Source organism: Vigna unguiculata, chromosome 3 (genome assembly GCF_004118075.2).
Source record: "Vigna unguiculata cultivar IT97K-499-35 chromosome 3, ASM411807v1, whole genome shotgun sequence".
In the NCBI taxonomy this organism is placed as follows: domain Eukaryota; kingdom Viridiplantae; phylum Streptophyta; class Magnoliopsida; order Fabales; family Fabaceae; genus Vigna; species Vigna unguiculata.
The window spans coordinates 47519877-47538765 of record NC_040281.1 but is presented as its reverse complement, the minus strand read 5'-3'; the positions used below and the strand labels follow the sequence as shown (position 1 = coordinate 47538765).

Sequence of the window (18889 nt, the reverse complement as noted above, 5' to 3'; positions counted from 1 at the left end):
ATTAATTTCAATTAATAATGTACTAAGTGAAGGGGTTAGTCGTTTTAACAGATCTTATTAATAGAACTTACTTGATCTTTTGACGAAGAAGAATTGGTCGTGAAATCGTTTTATTTTAAAATAATGGTTAAATCATGTTGGAGGTCCCATTTTTGTAACGAAATCTCAAGTAGGTCTCCTCATTTTTATTTAACTCAATTGAGTTCCTATTTTTGAAAATTCGTGGCAATCGGTTCCTTTCCGTTAGTTGTCTAGTAACGGTGCTAATTATATGTCACGTGTCAGCACGTGGTTTTTTTGATTTTTTTATAATTTTTTTAAAATTTTTTAAAATTTTTTAAATTTTTAATTTTTTTTATAATTTTTTAAAAAAATATATAATTGTCACGTGTCAATCTGACATTGTGCCACGTGGCAGAGACAATGTGATGTGACAGTGGCAGTGCCACGTGTCACTATTGAATGTGAAAAGTCTCAATGTAGTCTTTATATTTGTTATTTTGTCTCAATTTGGTCCCAATTTTGTTAAAACTTAATCAATTTCATCCTATATCAAATTTAAATTTTATATAAATTTTACAATGGTATTTTTATTATAGTTGATATTTTTAACAAAATTAAATTTATTTAAATGTATATTTTACACTGATATTTATTTAAATTTTAATTTAAATATTTATATATCCATAATTTATAGATAAATATTAGAGCTTTTTTAAAAATAAAAACTTTATAAATTCAAATATAAAATTTAAAAAAAAAAATTATAACAATTCCAACATTTGTCAATATTAGAAGTATAAAAATTATTGACATATAAATATTTGAAACAATATTTAAATAAAGTTCAATGCAAAATATATATTTAAATAAACTTAATTTTGTTAAAAATATCAATTATAATAAAAATACTATTGTAAATTTATATAAAAATTAGATTTGATATAGGGATGAAATTGATTTAGTTTTAAAAAAATAGGGACCAAATTGAAACAAAATAATAAATACAGGGACTACATTGGGACTTTTGACATCCAATAGTGACACGTGGCACTGCCACTGCCAGATCACACCGTCTTTGGCACGTGGCACAATGTCAGATTGACACGTGGCAATTTGAATTTAAAAAAAAAATTAAATTTAAAAAATTTTAAAAGAACCACGTGCTCACACGTGACACATAATTAACACCGTTACTGGACAACTAACGGAAAGAAACTAATTGCAACGAATTTTAAAAAATAGGGACTCAATTGAGTAAAATGAAAATAGGGGGACCTACTTGAAATTTTGATAAAAAAATGAGACCTCTATGATTTAACGTGAAATAATTAAACTTTCATGTTTAGAATAAAATTTTGTAGAAGGACTTCTCGCTTAATAATTGCAATTGTACTGAAATACTAATATTATAACTTTACGCGTAAAAATATTCCTTCAAATAAAAAAAATAAAAAAAATCAGCACTATTTTCCCCAACACCTTAGTCATCTGATATCCATGTATTGATACTTTTATGGTAATTTTACTCACTAATCTAGTTTTTGTACGGTTTTTAATTAATTTTCGATGAAGATATACTTTTTTTATGCTTCAATACCATTGGTATATTTTAGGATGGTTGTTTCTTCACATTGCAACAACATCTTATAAAAGATTTGATTCTTAATAAAGACAAAAACGTATTTAAAGTAATAAATTTTACCAACTTGATCATTTTCAGCAGTGTGCCTTAAAACCAGGAAAGATAAAGAAATTTTCTGGGCACATGCATAAAAAATCTCTCATCCTATATTTCTCGATCAATTTTAATGTAAATTATTAATTAATGTATTACTTTTTTTTAAATCAATAATCTATACTAAACCGTATAAAAAGAATAAAAGATAAGAGTGAAGAAATCTGAGTCAAAATACAATTTTAATTTTTATTCAAAACAAAACGACTTGGACCAACAATACTTCCTTCTTTTCTTTTTCTTGTTGCATCCTTATAGCTGTGATGGAATGATAGTTTTACTTTCTTTCTTTTTTCTCCCGTATTCAGTCCTATACCCAACGGCTACACGCCTCTTTACTCCATTGTCACCCACAAATTTACTGTAAGGAGGTATATTCGATGAAATATTAGAGATGTCAAAATGAGTTTTGATTTGTGAACTAACCTGATTCATTACGGATTTGAGGCGGGTTAGATTGAGGAAAATTTATTTTTTTCAAAAGTAGATTGAATTCAACCCGACTCACTTAACCAACGAGTTAAACGGGTTCGAGCCGGGTTGAAGGTGGGTTGATCCACTTAACCCATCAACATTTTTTTACAATTTTTTTTAATAATTATTTACAACTCCTAATTATTTAAGTGCACAATTTTATATTTTTAAATACTAGAATATTACTCAATAATATTTGAATAGTTTGAACGTTTAATTAATTTGATTATCAAGTTATATGCATTAATACTTTAATCTTTAAATATAATCTTCATAGTAAATTATTCAAGCAACCGTCTTACAAACAAATTTTTTTAAATTAGCATGACAAAAATGTGTAGTTTTTTTACTTAGATTTTGTTGAATAGCATAATAGAAAATGTGAAATATTAGCTTCTTGGATTATTTGGATACTTTCTTGGAAACAATTCATCATGTATTGGTAGTGAGCATGATGAAGACATTGGTTCTTTATTTTACTGTGATTGTCATATCGTTGATTGCTTAAAAAATTATTTAAATATTTGGATACTTACAAATAAATAAATAATTTTTTTATGTGGGTTGGTGAGTCAACCCACTTAACCCACCAACCCGTGGTGGGTTGAGTCGGGTTACAAAATTTTTGGTTTACCATAAAGTGAGCTGGATTGGATTTATTCATTTTCAACCTGGCTCATGGTGAGCCAACTCGTGTGAGTGGGTTGACTCCATTTGACATGCCTACGAAATACATTATAGATTGCATATTTTGGAATGTAGTATTTGAATACATTTCGGGTGGTGCATTCCATAATATATTTTTTAATTTCAAAATCATTTCGAGATGTGCCTTCTACAATGTAGTTTTTCTTTAAATACATAATTCAAAATATATTTTTAGATTGAAAAATGTTTCAAAATGAACATTCTGAAAAGAATTTTAATGTATAGTGAATCTTTGTTTAAGTCCGCACTCACTTAAGTCCACATCCCCCTAAAACCACATTTGGAAAGGAAAAATTTTGGATCAATAATTTTGTAACTTTACTTTCAGAAAAGATCAGATAAAAACGTTTGTCTTTACATTATGTTACATATATATATATATATATATATATATATATATATATATATATATATATATATATATATATATATAGATATAAATATAGATATATAGATATATAGAGAGAGAGTATATGATTAAAATAAAATAATAAGTTCTTCCTCTTATAACTTACATCTTAAATTTATCATATATTTTATATCTCTCATATTTTCACAAATTCTAAAAATTCTAAACACTCATAATATTTCATTGTGTAATTATACAACTCATAATATCTCATATTATAATATAGGTTTAATTATGCCTTTTGGTCCCCATTTTGGAGTCAAAATCTCAAAATGGTATCCAAATTTTTAAAAGTCTCAAATTGATTCCCTTTTTTGTTAAAACGTCTCAAGTTTGCCTTTTCTGTTAAGTCAAGTTTGATGCCGTTAGAGGGAGTGCCACGTGTCAGTTCCTCGATTTTTTTTAATTTTTTGATTTTTTTTATTTTTGAATTTTTTTTATTTTTTTTATTTTTTTTTTAAAATCAAAAAATTTGTCACGTATCAAGCTGTCATCGTGCCACATGGCAGTGACAGAGTGATGTGGCAGTGACAATGACACGTGTCAGTATTATGCTAGGTGTCATTTTCTTAGTCTCAATTTGGTGCCTTTATTTTAATTTATTTCAATTTAGTCTCAATTTTTGTAAAAATTAACAATTTTGTCCCTCTCCAAATTGAAATCAAATTTAATTTCTATGTAAATGTACACAAATATTTCCATCAAAATTGAAATTTCAAGTAAATATTTTTAACCAAATTAAGTTCATTTAATTAATAGTTTACATTGAACTTTATTTAAAATTGTTTTAAAGTTGTTAATAGAAAATAATGTTAATAGAAAAAAATTCATAAATTAACTAGTTCATGTAACAATAAAACACATATAAATTTAAACAATTTTAAGTAAAGTTGAATGTGAAACACAATTTTAAATAAACTTAGCTATGTTAAAAATGTATAATAAAAATATCAATTTGAATAAAAATATCAAATTTAGTAAAAATATTTGTATAACATTTATATAAAATTAATTTTTGTTTCAATTTGGAGAGGGACAAAATTACTAATTTTTACAAAAATTGGAACTAAATTGAGACAAATTAAAATAAAGGAACCAAATTGAGACTAAGGAAATGACACCTAGCATAATACAGACACGTGTCACTTTCACTGCCACATCACTCTGTCACTGCCACGTGGCACGATGACAGTTGACAGCTTGACACGTGGCAATTTTATGATTTTTTTAAAAAAATCAAAAAAAGAATAAAAAAAATTCAAAAAATCGAGGAATTAACACGTGACACTCCCTCTAACGACGTCAACCTTGACTTAACAGAAATGACAAACTTGAGATGTTTTAACAAAAAAGGGGACCAATTTGAAACTTTAAAAAATTTGGGTACCATTTTGAGATTTTGATTCCAAAATGGGAACCAAAGACATAATTAAACCTATAATATAACTTTCAAAATTTTATAACAAACTCTCAAGATGAAGATGCGAACTTAAGTGAATGGTTATTTTATTTTACGATACATATATTGGAACTTGTTTCCAAATTTGACAAATATTATGAATTGCGAGGTCCAAAATTCATTAAGAAAACAAGGAGTAGAGTAATTTTTACCTTCTTTTTATAATTTGAACGAGGGACAATTTGGGGTTAGTGGGTCTTATAGGGTGCAGGAAGAAAAGTAGGAGGTGCGGAAAGAAATAGCCCAAAGCAAAAATAATTGGGTAAAACAACACTAACAGATATAAAGGGTCTCCAATATCACTTCATATAAAAGATCTGGGGAATGACTTGCTGTACCTTACTATTTTTTCTCCTGCACCCTGACACTTCAGGAATTAATTTTCCGGAATACAAAAATAGTTCCGAAATTATTTTCGGGTATAGCAATCAGCCCTCTCTATTACGGAAAAAACAAAATTTCGGTAATTGTTTTGATGGGGTGGATGAAAAAATTTGTGTGGATGCAGGGAGCAACACCCAATTATAAATTACTCCTATGTATTACTGTATAGTTATTTTATTTATACATCTGTATAAAAAGTGACCAGAGCAATTCATTGTCCAAAGTCAATTGCTACACAAATTCAAAAAGTTTATACTTTTTTTTTGTACTTTTCTTTTTCTTTTTAAAGAAGGTAATCATGATAATAAATATAATAACATTATAGAATAAAATATAATATTTTGGAGGAATGTCTTGAATTTGCACGTGATAAAGGAGGACAAAGAGAAAAAGTTGGGCTGATACAAGGACAAGACAGAAAGTTGAGTATTAATTTTTTATTTACAAATTTAATAAACCTGGACCAAACCAATAACAAATTGCTTTACTATTAGATATTAAGTATAGAGTTTTATAAAATAATTATAGATTTTTATATAATTATTTAGTTAAAGTAAGTTAATTACAATAGAATTATATATGATTATATTATATATGAATTTTTAGTAAGAACAACGTACTTTTCTTTTCTATAACATCATTTTATTGATTTGTATACCCCACTCCAAATTGAATCAACTCATTTTTTTTTTGTTTTGTTTGGGTTGCAAGACATTTATAAATGAAACAATAAAATATAGCTGGTTTAATTTATTTTATTGAAAATATTATTGAACATTTCTAGTTTAGTGCGGTGTAAATAGGATGAAAATCTTGTTGAAAATGGTCGGACGTAAACTACCTTCCAACCACTTTGTTTCTTTTCTTGATCTCTCTTTTAGGTTTTTATGTTTCTTTTTAATGACACACTTCTAATTTTTATTTTATTTCTGACATCTTTTCACGGATTTATTTACACTCAGCCAAAAAATAATTAAAGTTTATTTTTTGTTTTATTTATTAAAAGTGATACTAGACGTTTGAAAAATGTATTGAAATTAAGAAATAAATAAATATAAACCAATATGCGATGTTAAATTAATCTATTTATAATTAAATTAATCTACAATAAAGTATTATTTTAGAATTATTTTTCCTTAAAAGTCATGTTATATTTTTATAGTCACTTAAATCCACGTTAGCAATTTTCGGGAAAATGTTAAATAAAAGTATATGCATTCAACAATATCCTAAAGACATGAGTAACATACATATAATAATATAAATTGTGATTTGACAAAGTTATCTCTCCGTACGAAACAATTCTAGATAACTATTTTTGTTTATTATGATAAATAAGAATATCTAATTATAAAATTTAAATACATTTTTAGTAGTATGTACTTTTTTAGTTTTTGTAAAAATGTTTTGCAATTTTAAATCTCTAATATTTTCAAACATTTCCTTTTTAGCTTTTATTTAAATCATGGTCATGCTAAAATTAAAAAATATATTAATTAATGTAATTAAGATAAAAATATTTTAAATTAAAATTATTATTACCATTATTATAATTTTAACATCAAACTAATTAAATTAATTAATATTTTATATGGGATGTGAAATGTTTGTTCAAGAACATGTGAGACTTGTATTTACCAACATATTGAATAAAATGAGAAAGAGAGTAGTAGAAAAGTAATATAAAAATAAAAAGTTATATTTCGAGTTGTCATCATAACTCAATGAGTCTCTTGAACACATTGAATAAAATGAGAAAAGAGAGCAATGAAAAGTATTATAAAAATAAAAAGTTATATTTTGAGTTGTCATCATAATTCAATGAGTCTCTTGGGTGTATAGGGGCTTGGGGTGTTATTGAAGGGTTTGTCTATTGAGCATTTATGAATGTAGGTCCTGGGCTAGTGAACCACACTAAATTTCTTCCATGTTTTTATTTATATTTTTGCTCTTATTTGTAGGTATGCTTCAGCTTGAAAAAATTATTTTCTTATTACGATATAAAAATGGTATCAAAATCATATAAGAAAATGAGAAAGTTGAACATGTAAGAAAGACGACTCATAAATCCATTGTCTTAAGATTTTTTTTGTTAGAAGTGATGTTAATTTCTTATAAGGGTTGGACTCAATTTCATTAGTATTATTTATCTTCATAATAAACCCTCTTTCTAAAGTCCCATAAGCAACCCTCTCCTTCTCCATTTTTTTTATTGTCCATTCACCTTTTTATGGAGACATTGCTTCCCCAACTAAAATAAATTTCCTCATATTAAATGTTTTCCTCATGGATTCTTATAAGTGTTCATGTTAAGTATAATCCACATGCATTTTAGCACTTATCTTGGATGATTATATTGCATATTACTTTTAATCTAATTGTCTTGATTTAAAGATGACAAATTTTACAATTTTCTTCTCTTACTTTTTATATAAATCTTATCACACTCATAATTCTTATTCACATATATAAATCTTCACAAAGTCATATCTTTCATTCACACTCATCTTCTTTCCCCATATTCATTTCCTTCATTTACACTCATCTTTTTCATCAACGCATATCTCTTTCATCTACATTTTTTTCCTTATCTCCTTCATCCACATTTTTGACCTCATCTCTTTAATCCACATTCTTCATTCATATTCATCAATTTCACCAACATTCACCTCCTCCATACATATTTATTTACAATCATCTCATTCATCCATTACAACTTTTTTTCATTTATATTTGTTGCATATAGAAGTATTATTCATTTTTTTAAATTACTTTCATTAGTGTTAACCACACCGATACAAATTATCACGAAATTAAAAAATATATATATAAATGAAAAAATGTAATATACAATGTAAATGAAAAAAACATGGATTTAGTTTTAACATTAAATCTATGTTTTTCTTAGTATCATTTCTTTATCTAAAAAGGTACATAATAAAAAATCACGCACACGTTAAATATATGAAAAGATATGAAGAAATTACAATAAAACATATAAAAGAATTAATGATCTCAATTAAATCAAATAATCATGTCTATTTAATATATGAAAATCTTAGTTCCAATAGAATAATCTCGATACATCTTGTCTTCCTTTTTCTCAATAAAAGTTCAATTGAGATTTTGAAAATATAACACATTATTACAAGACCAATAAAATATATACCCATTCGGAATACCTAAGTTTAATATAATGGACATAGTTAAATATGTTTAATTTAATAACTTAATTACATGTTTTAGTTTTCAATTAATATCATTCTTTATCATTTAATTGTTTGAACAGTTAAAGTATAAATGGATCTATGAGTAACATCATGATATGACATGTAAAGATAAAAAGTTAATCCTAGGTACGTATACCTACTTTTTTAACTTACAGTTCTGCTATTACTCTCGTCCTTGGTCGCTCTCACTGAAAAGCTAATCACCCAAAAAAAATGCCCAGCAAATTGCCATGTTTTAGTTCATCGTTTTTCGAACAATGGGCACAACACAACAACATAAGCGAGTAGAAGATCTTCATTTCAGCACTCCACGCTTGACCTTGTTTTGCTACTACGCGGCGTCACGCATCTTCCCCACATTTTCATTTTCACCTGCTCCTCATTGTCGTACACCGCTACCGTACTTTTGGACCTTCAAAATCAAGAACAAAATTTTTAATAATTCTTACTTATGCTGTGGGACCCTGCACCTTCCGTACCCATAACTTTTCTGGAAATTTCCAAAATCAACAATAATGCCCCATGCATCCCTTTAGGGTTTACAATTATCACTGTTGTCCCTTCTTTTTCTCCCGTCTCAAACAAAGAAATGGTGGTCGATCTCAAAGAGTCAAAACTGCGTTTATTTTAACACTTGAGTCTGTGTCAACAAAATACAGAAAAGAAAAGTGGGACGAGAAAACAAAGCAAAAAGACAAACGCGTTTCAGAGCCACCAAAGATCGTAGAGAAAGTGGTAAAAGAAAAAAGGGAGTTTGTTTATTATTGTGAACATACATTGTCAACCAACACGATAGTGAAGGTTAATTAAAATATGTATGGGCTGATTTGGAGCGGAAAATCAGCATTTCCTGATTCGTTGATAAGCTTGATTAATCGATTAATTAATTAAAGTAGACGATGATGAACGTGTAAACACAGTTGGGCTTGGGAAGGAAAAATGAAAAATGAAAAGTATTAGTAATTAATGAATGTTTAAAAGGATAAAGAAAATAGTTGTTGGAGAAGATGTTGCAATTCCCGATTGATGGGAAGGAGAGTGAAAAGGTGAGTCATCCTCATTGTTAATCGAAAATGGTGATGCGATGATCCGTTGGTAACGGCAGGTACTTTGGGTCAACAACCATCTACAGTTATTAAGTCTACTGTTTATTATCACTGTTCAATCTTTGTCAATGCTTCTAGAATCAAAAACAATTTAACAAATTTCTTTTTTATTTCTACTTTTCACAACTCTTTCGATCCCTTCCAGATTACGGTACACACAATATACCGAAATAATTCACACTTTGGATAATTTTAACTAAACCTATTAAGTGAAAATGAAGAATTCATGATTCAAAATTAAAGATTTCATTTCATAATACGTAACAAAAGAATTAAAACACCACAAAATAAATTTACAATTCTCATTTTTACTTTACAAAAAGATTTTTGTTTTCAACTTGGTCTGACTCAACCGCTTCATAAACTACACTCACTTGAAAATTTGAAATCTTTTTAATTCTTCTAAATTATGATATTACATTTATACCTATATATATATATATATATATATATATATATATATATATATATATATATAAATACCTCCCTTTGATGTCCATATTTTTTTTTCAGTTTTACCCTTTAAATAAAAGGATTTAAATTAATATCATTTTACCAATTTTAATTTTCAAATAACTTTTTTTTTTAATTTAACAACTTTTTTTCAGTTTAACTATTTTTTAAATTTAATAAATAAATAAAAACTCCTTATAATCAAATTATGAATAATATTTATATTTAATTTTATAATTATAATCATAAAAACATTATTATCAAGTTATTATTTTTTACTATAATAGAAAATTGAATATATATATATATATATATATATATATATATATATATATATATATATATATATATATATATATATATATATATATACACGAATATCACATGTATTTCTACTGATCAATAGTAATATTAATTAAAAATAGAAGCCGTTAACACACAACAATATGCTATCTCATTAGATGATAAAAATAAAAATGAAAACCATATTTACGACGGCTACAAAAAAAATAATATATCAATATGATTAATATATATATATATATATATATATATATATATATATATATATATATATATATATATATAAACAAAAACAAAAAGTAACATATTTCAAGAATAGAAAAAAGAAATACTTATTTTTGTTAAATTAAATATATAATATATCAAGACTAAAAATTCATTTGCTAAAAGAAATAAAAATTATCTTAAATTAACATTATTTTAAGGATTTAGAAAAGACTCGGATTAAGATTTCAAAAGAATTTTTATGTAAATATTTATGTAAAAAATACATTATATTAAAGTAATTGTTTTATCTGATATAAATAAATTTGGTGGTATTTAATTAGGATAATTAATATGTTTTAAGGAAGGTAATAAAATCTTATATTATGATTAAGATTCTTTTATAATTGAAAATATACCAATTTTAATGGATTATTTTCTAAAAAGGTTAATGAACTTCGTGTTGCACTTTTACTGATAAGATACATAGTATTCACATAAACTAAATAATCTTACTGAAACTCACGACTAATCTCTCTTTCTTTTTCTACTAGTTGTGAGGCCTTTTTTTTTCCTCTTATTATTTCATATAATTTCTGTTCTCTTCATTCAAGACGATATAGACATTTTGAGGCTCCAGAACATCAAATATTTGAGTTTGCGACCTTTGAAAGTTGTAATTCATTTGCTCAATATAGAACTCACACATGGCTTATCATCAAGTTGAATAAATGAACACGGAGACACCATAGTAACAGACATGACTCCAAATAAGTCTGCCTACAATCTATTAAGCCATTTCAAACAACACTTTCAATACATATCCTCCATTAATAATTAATAATAAATAAATTCCAAATATTAATACACATGAATAAAACAAATAAGCAAAAGTAAAAAAAAAAAAAGCAAGGAAAAAACAATTCTATTTATTTATTACATATTTTTCTTATTTTCGGTTTCTATTCCACTCCCTCGATTTCTTTTCTTTCAACCGGACAAAAAATTTGGTTAATTTACTTAGAGTTAAATATGTTTTTGTCCTTTAACTTTCAGTAAATTTTGAAATTAGTCTATTTTAAAATTTTGGACCAATTTAGTCCTCTATCTCTTAAAATACGTGGATTTAATCTTTTTAATCAAATTTTGTTAAGTTTATTTGACATTTCAAGCGCGTTTCATAGTATTGACTTAACATTAAAACAAAAATGTATCAAACAATATAAATAACTCAAATACAATTCTCAAATGCGTACGAAACATTAAATAAAGCTAATAAAATCTGATTAAAAGACTAAATTCACGTGTTTCGAGAGATTAATAACTAAATTGGTCCAAAATTTCGAAATTGACTCATTCTAAAATTCACTAAAAGTTAAGGAAAAAAAACATATTTAACCCATTTACTTAATAATATTCGATTTATATGTAATTATATTAATTATTGCCAAATAATGAATGTATATAAAGAGTAACAATAATAATTAAAATTTTAAAATTTTCAATGTTCATAAGAAAATATATAATTCATAACATTTATTAATTACAGATTAAAATAATTATTCACATTTCGATAGTGCGTGAGATAGTTAGTTTTTAATAAAAGCAAACAAAATAAAACTAGAACAATATCTAACAATTAAAAATGAAAAAACAAATTGAATTGCAAAAAGGATATTCTTAAGAATGAGTAATTCACTTCATAGTCCTTAGTACAATTAATCCAATTACAGTTCCTTAAAACATGTGCCTACAGGGAGTTGATCTATCTTAAAAAAAAAATTAAGAATGATTGAAACACGAAAGTAGAGAAGCTAGCCTGTAAAGATCTTGCCAAGATATTCGCGGGTCAACTGGAAACAAACACAGACACCGTAAGTCAAATACATGTTATTCACGTGTTCTTTTAATGCAACAACGCAACCACATATCTCACCTTTCTCTTTATTTATTTATACCCGTACACGTCTTTTTATTTAATTTTAATTCTCTGTTGTTTTTAGAATACAAATTTTATAATTTTAATTATTAAATTATATGATTTTATTTCAATTATATATACAAAATTCCATAATATAAATAATTTTAGATAATTATATAATTTTGTAATAAAATGGGCTTATATATATATATATATATATATATATATATATATATATATATATATATATATATATATATATATATATATATATATATATCATACATTAGCATAAAGTTAACGGATAAACTATTAAACATATTTTTCAATTGAATATTTTATAATTGTTTAAATTTAATATTTATAAAATTTAAACAGAATAAATTTGTTTATGGAGGATAAATTGGCATAATTCACTACTCGTAATGGAATAAGAATATGCCTTCTATATACACAAAAACATTTTGTAACTTACACCATATTAAATTAGACAACGACTAAATAAGTGTGGCTTAAATAATAAACAATATTTTATAAATGTTGTATAAATATCATAAAATATCATGATTATATAATTGTTACTTTAAATTATGTAAACAAAACCAGTAAAAATATGTGGTCTAAAAATATAGGTGAGGTCTAAAATCAACCTGAACAACTATTGTCTATTATGATGATTTTAAGCAACGGTTTTAAAAGTATTATCGTAATAAAAAACGTTGTTTATTACCTAAAACTATACTCATCTATATCACGCCTAAAAAACTGTAGTCTAATATTTAGATCACGATTTTTATAATTTACATAACAATTTAATATTGTTGTGTAAAGTGATTTTTGTTGTAATAATACTATATTTTTTAACAAATATATATATATATATATATATATATATATATATATATATATATAAACACGACTTCTATGTTGTGAAAATTTAAAAATTGAAATCTGATTAATGTAACACTTCTTCTTTAAGATAATCTAATAATTTTTCAAGAATTATATCAAAATGGTAAATTTTCAAAACAAAACTCCATTCAAACTAGGATTAAAGTCTTCAGAGGAAAATAAAATGAAAATTTGTAATTTTTTCATATAATTTATCTTAAATTTTATTTTTAAACTAATATATAAAAAATTAAAATGTATAGAGAAGTTTGTTTCATTTTTTTCTTATTTTTTTCTTTCATAAACTCTTACGAGGGAGCTTGTAAATAAATATTTCTAATATGAAAGGCAATGTGAGTGTATAGGATTCCAAAAAGATTAGATTTTACACATCAGATCCAATAAGACTTGCTAGGAAAATACTAACACCTTCTGACGAGTCAAATATTTCAAAAGCTCTTAAGGAAACCATTTTTAGAAAAGTAATGGACTTTGAAGGTGTGAAACGTAGAAGTTTTTACAACAATACATGTCAGAATTACCTAACTTCAAATCCATTTTTCTGAAGTAAATGTTTGCAACGACCCCATCTTACATAACCTACAAGTACAAGCATCAACACACATCCACATCTTAGTCATAATATTTTGTATTTTTAATCAATAAAGATAATTGAAATTTTAAAAAATATTATTTAAATATGCGTTTAGCTTATAATATAAAAAAATTATAAATAAATCTAAGTCAATTTGAAGTTTAAGGTAATATCCGCTCTTGAAACACCTATCTTTATATAATATTGTTTTTAAATAATTTCTTAACTGGTCATGAGATGAAAACTATATAGTTTTTAAATTTCAACTGTTAAGCAATAAAGAACTTTTAGTGAGAGCAGTGAGATAAATTCCTAATTGAGATTGAGAAATATGAGTATTCATTTTTAACCTTTTTTCCTTTCATCTAAAAAAAGTTAATGTCAATATTTTAATGTGAAGTATCCTAAAATCATGTTATTAGAGCATAAAAAGTATTGTTGGCTTTGAAATCTCACTTTTATTGGATTTTGGCCTTAAAATTTATTTCGGTAATTTTTATTTTCAAAGAAACCAATATGATATTGCATGACACTCCTTCCTAATTGTTTGGAAATGCTTTTGGACTTGGATTGAAATTAAAATTCCACAAGCTACGTCCTTTATTCCAAACAAAGCGACCCGTAATTTCCCAGAATACTTAAGTTGAACCGACATAAGTTTTTTTTTTATGTAATCATCACTTCAAGGGTTTTTCTTAAGCTCGTGACGTGGAAAAACAAATACTCTTGTCACTATTGATTTGTAATTATCAACGAGCAAAGCAGTCAATGATTGAAATTTCTTCGAGTAATAAATAAGTTCAACATGTGGCAAGAATCGTGAAATTTCTTATATATAGTTAAACTTGAAACAATATTAAAAACGTTTATTGTAATAATATACAGTGACTAACTTTTACTAAACATCTAACAGTAAATAAAAAGATAAAAACAGTAACTCTTAAAGTTTACCCACTGTTTGTCATTTTACCCATCCAAAATATAATAAAAGGTTTTAAAATCATTATTTAATTTTCAAACTACTTATACTCCCTTCCTTTGGCATACGGTCCAATCTCATATTTTTATAACCACATGAGTTTGAATATTTGTGTGAAAATCTTATTTGTTGATAATGTGCTGTCTTATTAAAATTAATTAAATTTGAGAAACATATTTCTCTAACTTTATATATTCCTGAAAACATAAAATTTATCTTATATCAAACATAGTCGAGTAGCAGATGTAGAGACTACTTGATAATGCTGAGAGTCTTGATACATTATCGACACCTTCAAAAGATATTATCGGAAGAATTTGATGTATGAAATAATTAGTACGATAGATAAATTGTTTATTGGAATGACACGTTTGATAACATGGCAATGATATAAAAAAATCACACGTCACAGAGGGTTCAATTAAGTTTTTTGGGTTTGGCAACGGAGAAATTATTGACGTGGCTAACCTGACCCAACAAACAAAGCCACGGATAGAAGAACCCACAATTTGACCAACATAGCTAGCTGTGAGAGTGCCCCCACTTTCAGACAGTATGAACTAACCCAAGAAAAAGGGATTAACATATTCACACGCCTCTCTTCAGAAGCGGGTGCCAAGCGTGTACGTGCCCCTTTATAAAACACTCTCACTTCCACCCATTTCGTTCAACGTTCCTCTCATCAACAAACACTTCACCGTCCTCTTCTTCTTCTTCTTCTTCTTCTGCCTTTCTTTCTTCAATCAAGGTAACCTTTTCTGTCTTCTTTCCCAAACACGTCACTATCTCCTTGCACCCCATTTCTCCATCGTCAACCAATTTTTCACACTCCTTCTCATACCTCATAATTCTGGGTTTTAAAAACTAGACCATCTTCTATGTTCTATTACTTCACTTTTTTCTAATTCTAAACTTAAACTTCAGTTCATCTGGGTAATGATATCTTAAAGTTCAAGGCTCTACTACATATCTCTTCCGTGGTTTTGATTATCTCTCTGTTCTCATTTTCAGTGCGTGCTATAACGAGGTGAAGGATGACCCAAATCTCATCGACCGTGTACTTGCCTGACTTTGTAAGCACAGTGTGTACTCAACTCAGCCATCATAACCTTGGATTTGAAGGAAACTAACTAATCACAAATATATAATTCATGAACTCTTGACTCTTACCTTACCATTTTTTTTTTTTTAATTTTTTTGCATCAACAGGGAATGGAGGACCCCACTTTGTTTCATCAATACCCGATGGATTCCTTTCCATTCCAGCTCGATGATTTTGACTTTGAGTCCTTCTCCGCGTCCCCAAAGGGTTCTTCCTCTCACAAGCGCTTGAGCTCCGAAAGCACACAAAACTCTTCCCTCACTCAAAGTCCTGAAACTTCCGTTGCTCCACCAAGACCAACAAAGCAACCCAAGACTACTATGAGTACCTGGACTGCTTACGGCACTGACATCATAGCTCCCAAGGCTGCTTCCTCTTCGTCCTCCAAAATCATCTCCTTTGACAAATCCAATGCCTCTTCTGTTTCTTCTCAACAATTCTACAAACTAGATGCTGCAAAACCGCTGAAGAAGCCTAAAATTGAAACTGGGTATGGTGAGAACCTGGATTTTTCTGCTGTGGCTTCTCAAAGTTTCTATGACAACAATAGTTTTCTAGACTATGATAAGCAAGAGAAAAAGGCTGCAGCTACAATGGCTAGAAACCCAACCCAAGCTCAAGATCACGTCATAGCCGAAAGAAAACGAAGGGAAAAGCTCAGCCAGAGGTTCATTGCTCTTTCGGCCTTAGTTCCTGGACTCAAGAAGGTACCATTTGTAAAACTTCTTGCGTGGTTTTCTTTTTCTTTTTGTATACAATTTAGCAGCAACAAGATTTTAACTTGGGACTTCACAAAAATTAGACTAGGTCCATTCTAATTTCATGCATGCTCCCTACAGGTTAAACACAAAGTTCTTAATTGTACTCCCCGTCACAGTAACTGCTTTTGCAATTACAGTAATCACAGAAAGTTATGAACAAACGTGGCTGATGCAGTTATAATTATGGTTACTGAAACCTCCAAAATATTGTGGCTTGATTTGAAACCTTGCACACCTGAAATACATATCTTCTACTTTAACTGGGTGCAGTTAACAACTAAAATCCAATTATAGGGTGAAAAATCTAGTGATGAAAATTTGTTTGTTTTTTCATACAGCTTATTTTGTCACTAATCTTAAAATTAATTTCACGCAGAAACAATTTGATATGAATGGGCTATGTATAATCGTTATCATGTTTTACGAGAATATTCTTTCTTATTTAACAATGAATACGCATGCAGACAGACAAGGCTACCGTCCTGGAAGATGCTATAAAGTACGTGAAACAATTACAAGAACGGGTAAAGATTCTGGAGGAACAAACTGTGGATAAAACAGTCGAATCTGCAGTGTTTGTGAAGAGATCTGTTGTCTTCGCCGGAGATGACAGCTCCTACTCCGGTGAAAACTCTGACCAGTCACTCCCCGAAATCGAAGCAAGAATTTCTGGTAAAGAGGTACTCGTCAGGCTCCATTGCGACAAACACAGTGGACGAACAGGTGCTATACTAAGGGAATTAGAGAAGCATAATCTCACAGTTCAGAGTAGCAGCTTTTTACCCTTTGGAAATAACACTCTTGACATAACTATTGTTGCTAAGGTAAATATACTAACTTCAATCTTTAAAGAATCATCTTCAGTATCTTTGCATGTTACACAACTAATTCTTATTTATTAATTGTGTTTTTGTTTAGATGGAGAAGGACTACTGCTTGACTGCGAAAGATCTCATAAGAAGCTTAAGTCAGTGTCTGAGGCAGCTTTCATAGGGAACAATTAACCAGTTCAAGCATCCACTGATGTAGCCACATTAATTTGTTGTTGTGCATCCTTCACTATATAGGAAAAGAGCTTAATAAAGAGAGTTTTTATCGCAGTGCTTTCTTTTTCCCTAGTCCATTTTCTGGATTTGGGAGTAGCATATCAATGGCCTGCGACTGTTAATTAGTGTCTCCTCCAATGTACCTTAGTTTACTTGGGTCTGTTTTTCTGTAGAGTTCAAGATGATGCCATGTTTTTTTTTTTCTCCACAGTTTTTGCGTAGTTGATTGATTAACTACGTTAATACACACCCCATAGTGGCATTTTGAAATCTCTACATCTGTTGTTTATGTTTTTCTAAAGAGGGTTTTTTTAGAGGATTTGACCATGACCTCTTTCGTTCCTCTTTCGCTTTGTGAACAGGGTCCAGTTTCCTTGAAAAGCAATGTTGGCAGCATTTATTTTATATTCTTCCATGTCGGATTGTGATGATCACTTCTGTATTAGATTATTATTGTTAATTACTAAATGTCCGAGTTCATTATTTCGTTTATTTTGGATACTTGTGGGTGCATATCTTCAACAACTAATAATTTTTTGGTTTAAACGAGATTCTCGCCATTTGGACTTATTTTGTTCAGGTTGATAATTGATGCAATTAACTTAAGTTTTATCTCTTATATACTAATTGCTAACGTAGTTAGTTAACCATTTTTCTCAACATACATGTGATTAAATAGTTAGAAGAGGATTTTTTACTATTTCTGCTTTTTATAAGACTCAAAGTTATGTTTTTTTTCGAAGATGCAATGGTTATTATAGTTTGAATTAACAAATTTGGAAAAACATTTATAACAGATATATTGCTACCAACTAAAATGATCTACTTCTTTATTCTGATAAATTAAATAATACGATCTAATAAATATAAATGGTTAAAGATTGCTAAAAATAATTAAAAAAAGTACATTACACGTTCAATAAAAAAAAAAAACTTATCTTGTAATTCCTTAATCATAACATGAAAACAATATATTAGTAAACATTTTCCCAAGAAGGCTCTGCAAAATCTTATAAGAGTATTAAAAGGCTATAATTTACTAGTAATAGCTCAAGTGTTTCAGAAGAAGTTGATTAATTTTAATGATTGCCATTGGATCATGGGTCCACATGACATTGTCAAAACT

The 18889-nt window shown here is 27.6% G+C and overlaps 1 protein-coding gene across 4 annotated transcripts; it reads left to right on the top strand.

The window, feature by feature from the left end:
• The first annotated feature begins 15500 nt into the window (after positions 1 to 15500).
• On the top strand, positions 15501 to 18255 carry LOC114179580 (transcription factor bHLH19-like). Of its 4 annotated transcripts, none has more exons than XM_028065971.1 (5): positions 15501 to 15602; positions 15866 to 15936; positions 16064 to 16663; positions 17182 to 17541; positions 17636 to 18255. In XM_028065971.1, exons 2-5 carry the CDS (start codon positions 15889 to 15891, stop codon positions 17708 to 17710), a joined length of 1083 nt encoding a protein of 360 aa, XP_027921772.1. In that variant the 5' UTR covers positions 15501 to 15602; positions 15866 to 15888; the 3' UTR covers positions 17711 to 18255. The 4 variants fall into 4 exon arrangements, with proteins under 4 accessions (XP_027921772.1, XP_027921774.1, XP_027921775.1 ...); XM_028065973.1 differs by having other exon boundaries at positions 15502 to 15602; positions 15866 to 15927; XM_028065974.1 differs by lacking the exon at positions 15501 to 15602 and adding an exon at positions 15609 to 15787 and having other exon boundaries at positions 15866 to 15927.
• The last annotated feature ends 634 nt before the right edge of the window (positions 18256 to 18889 follow it).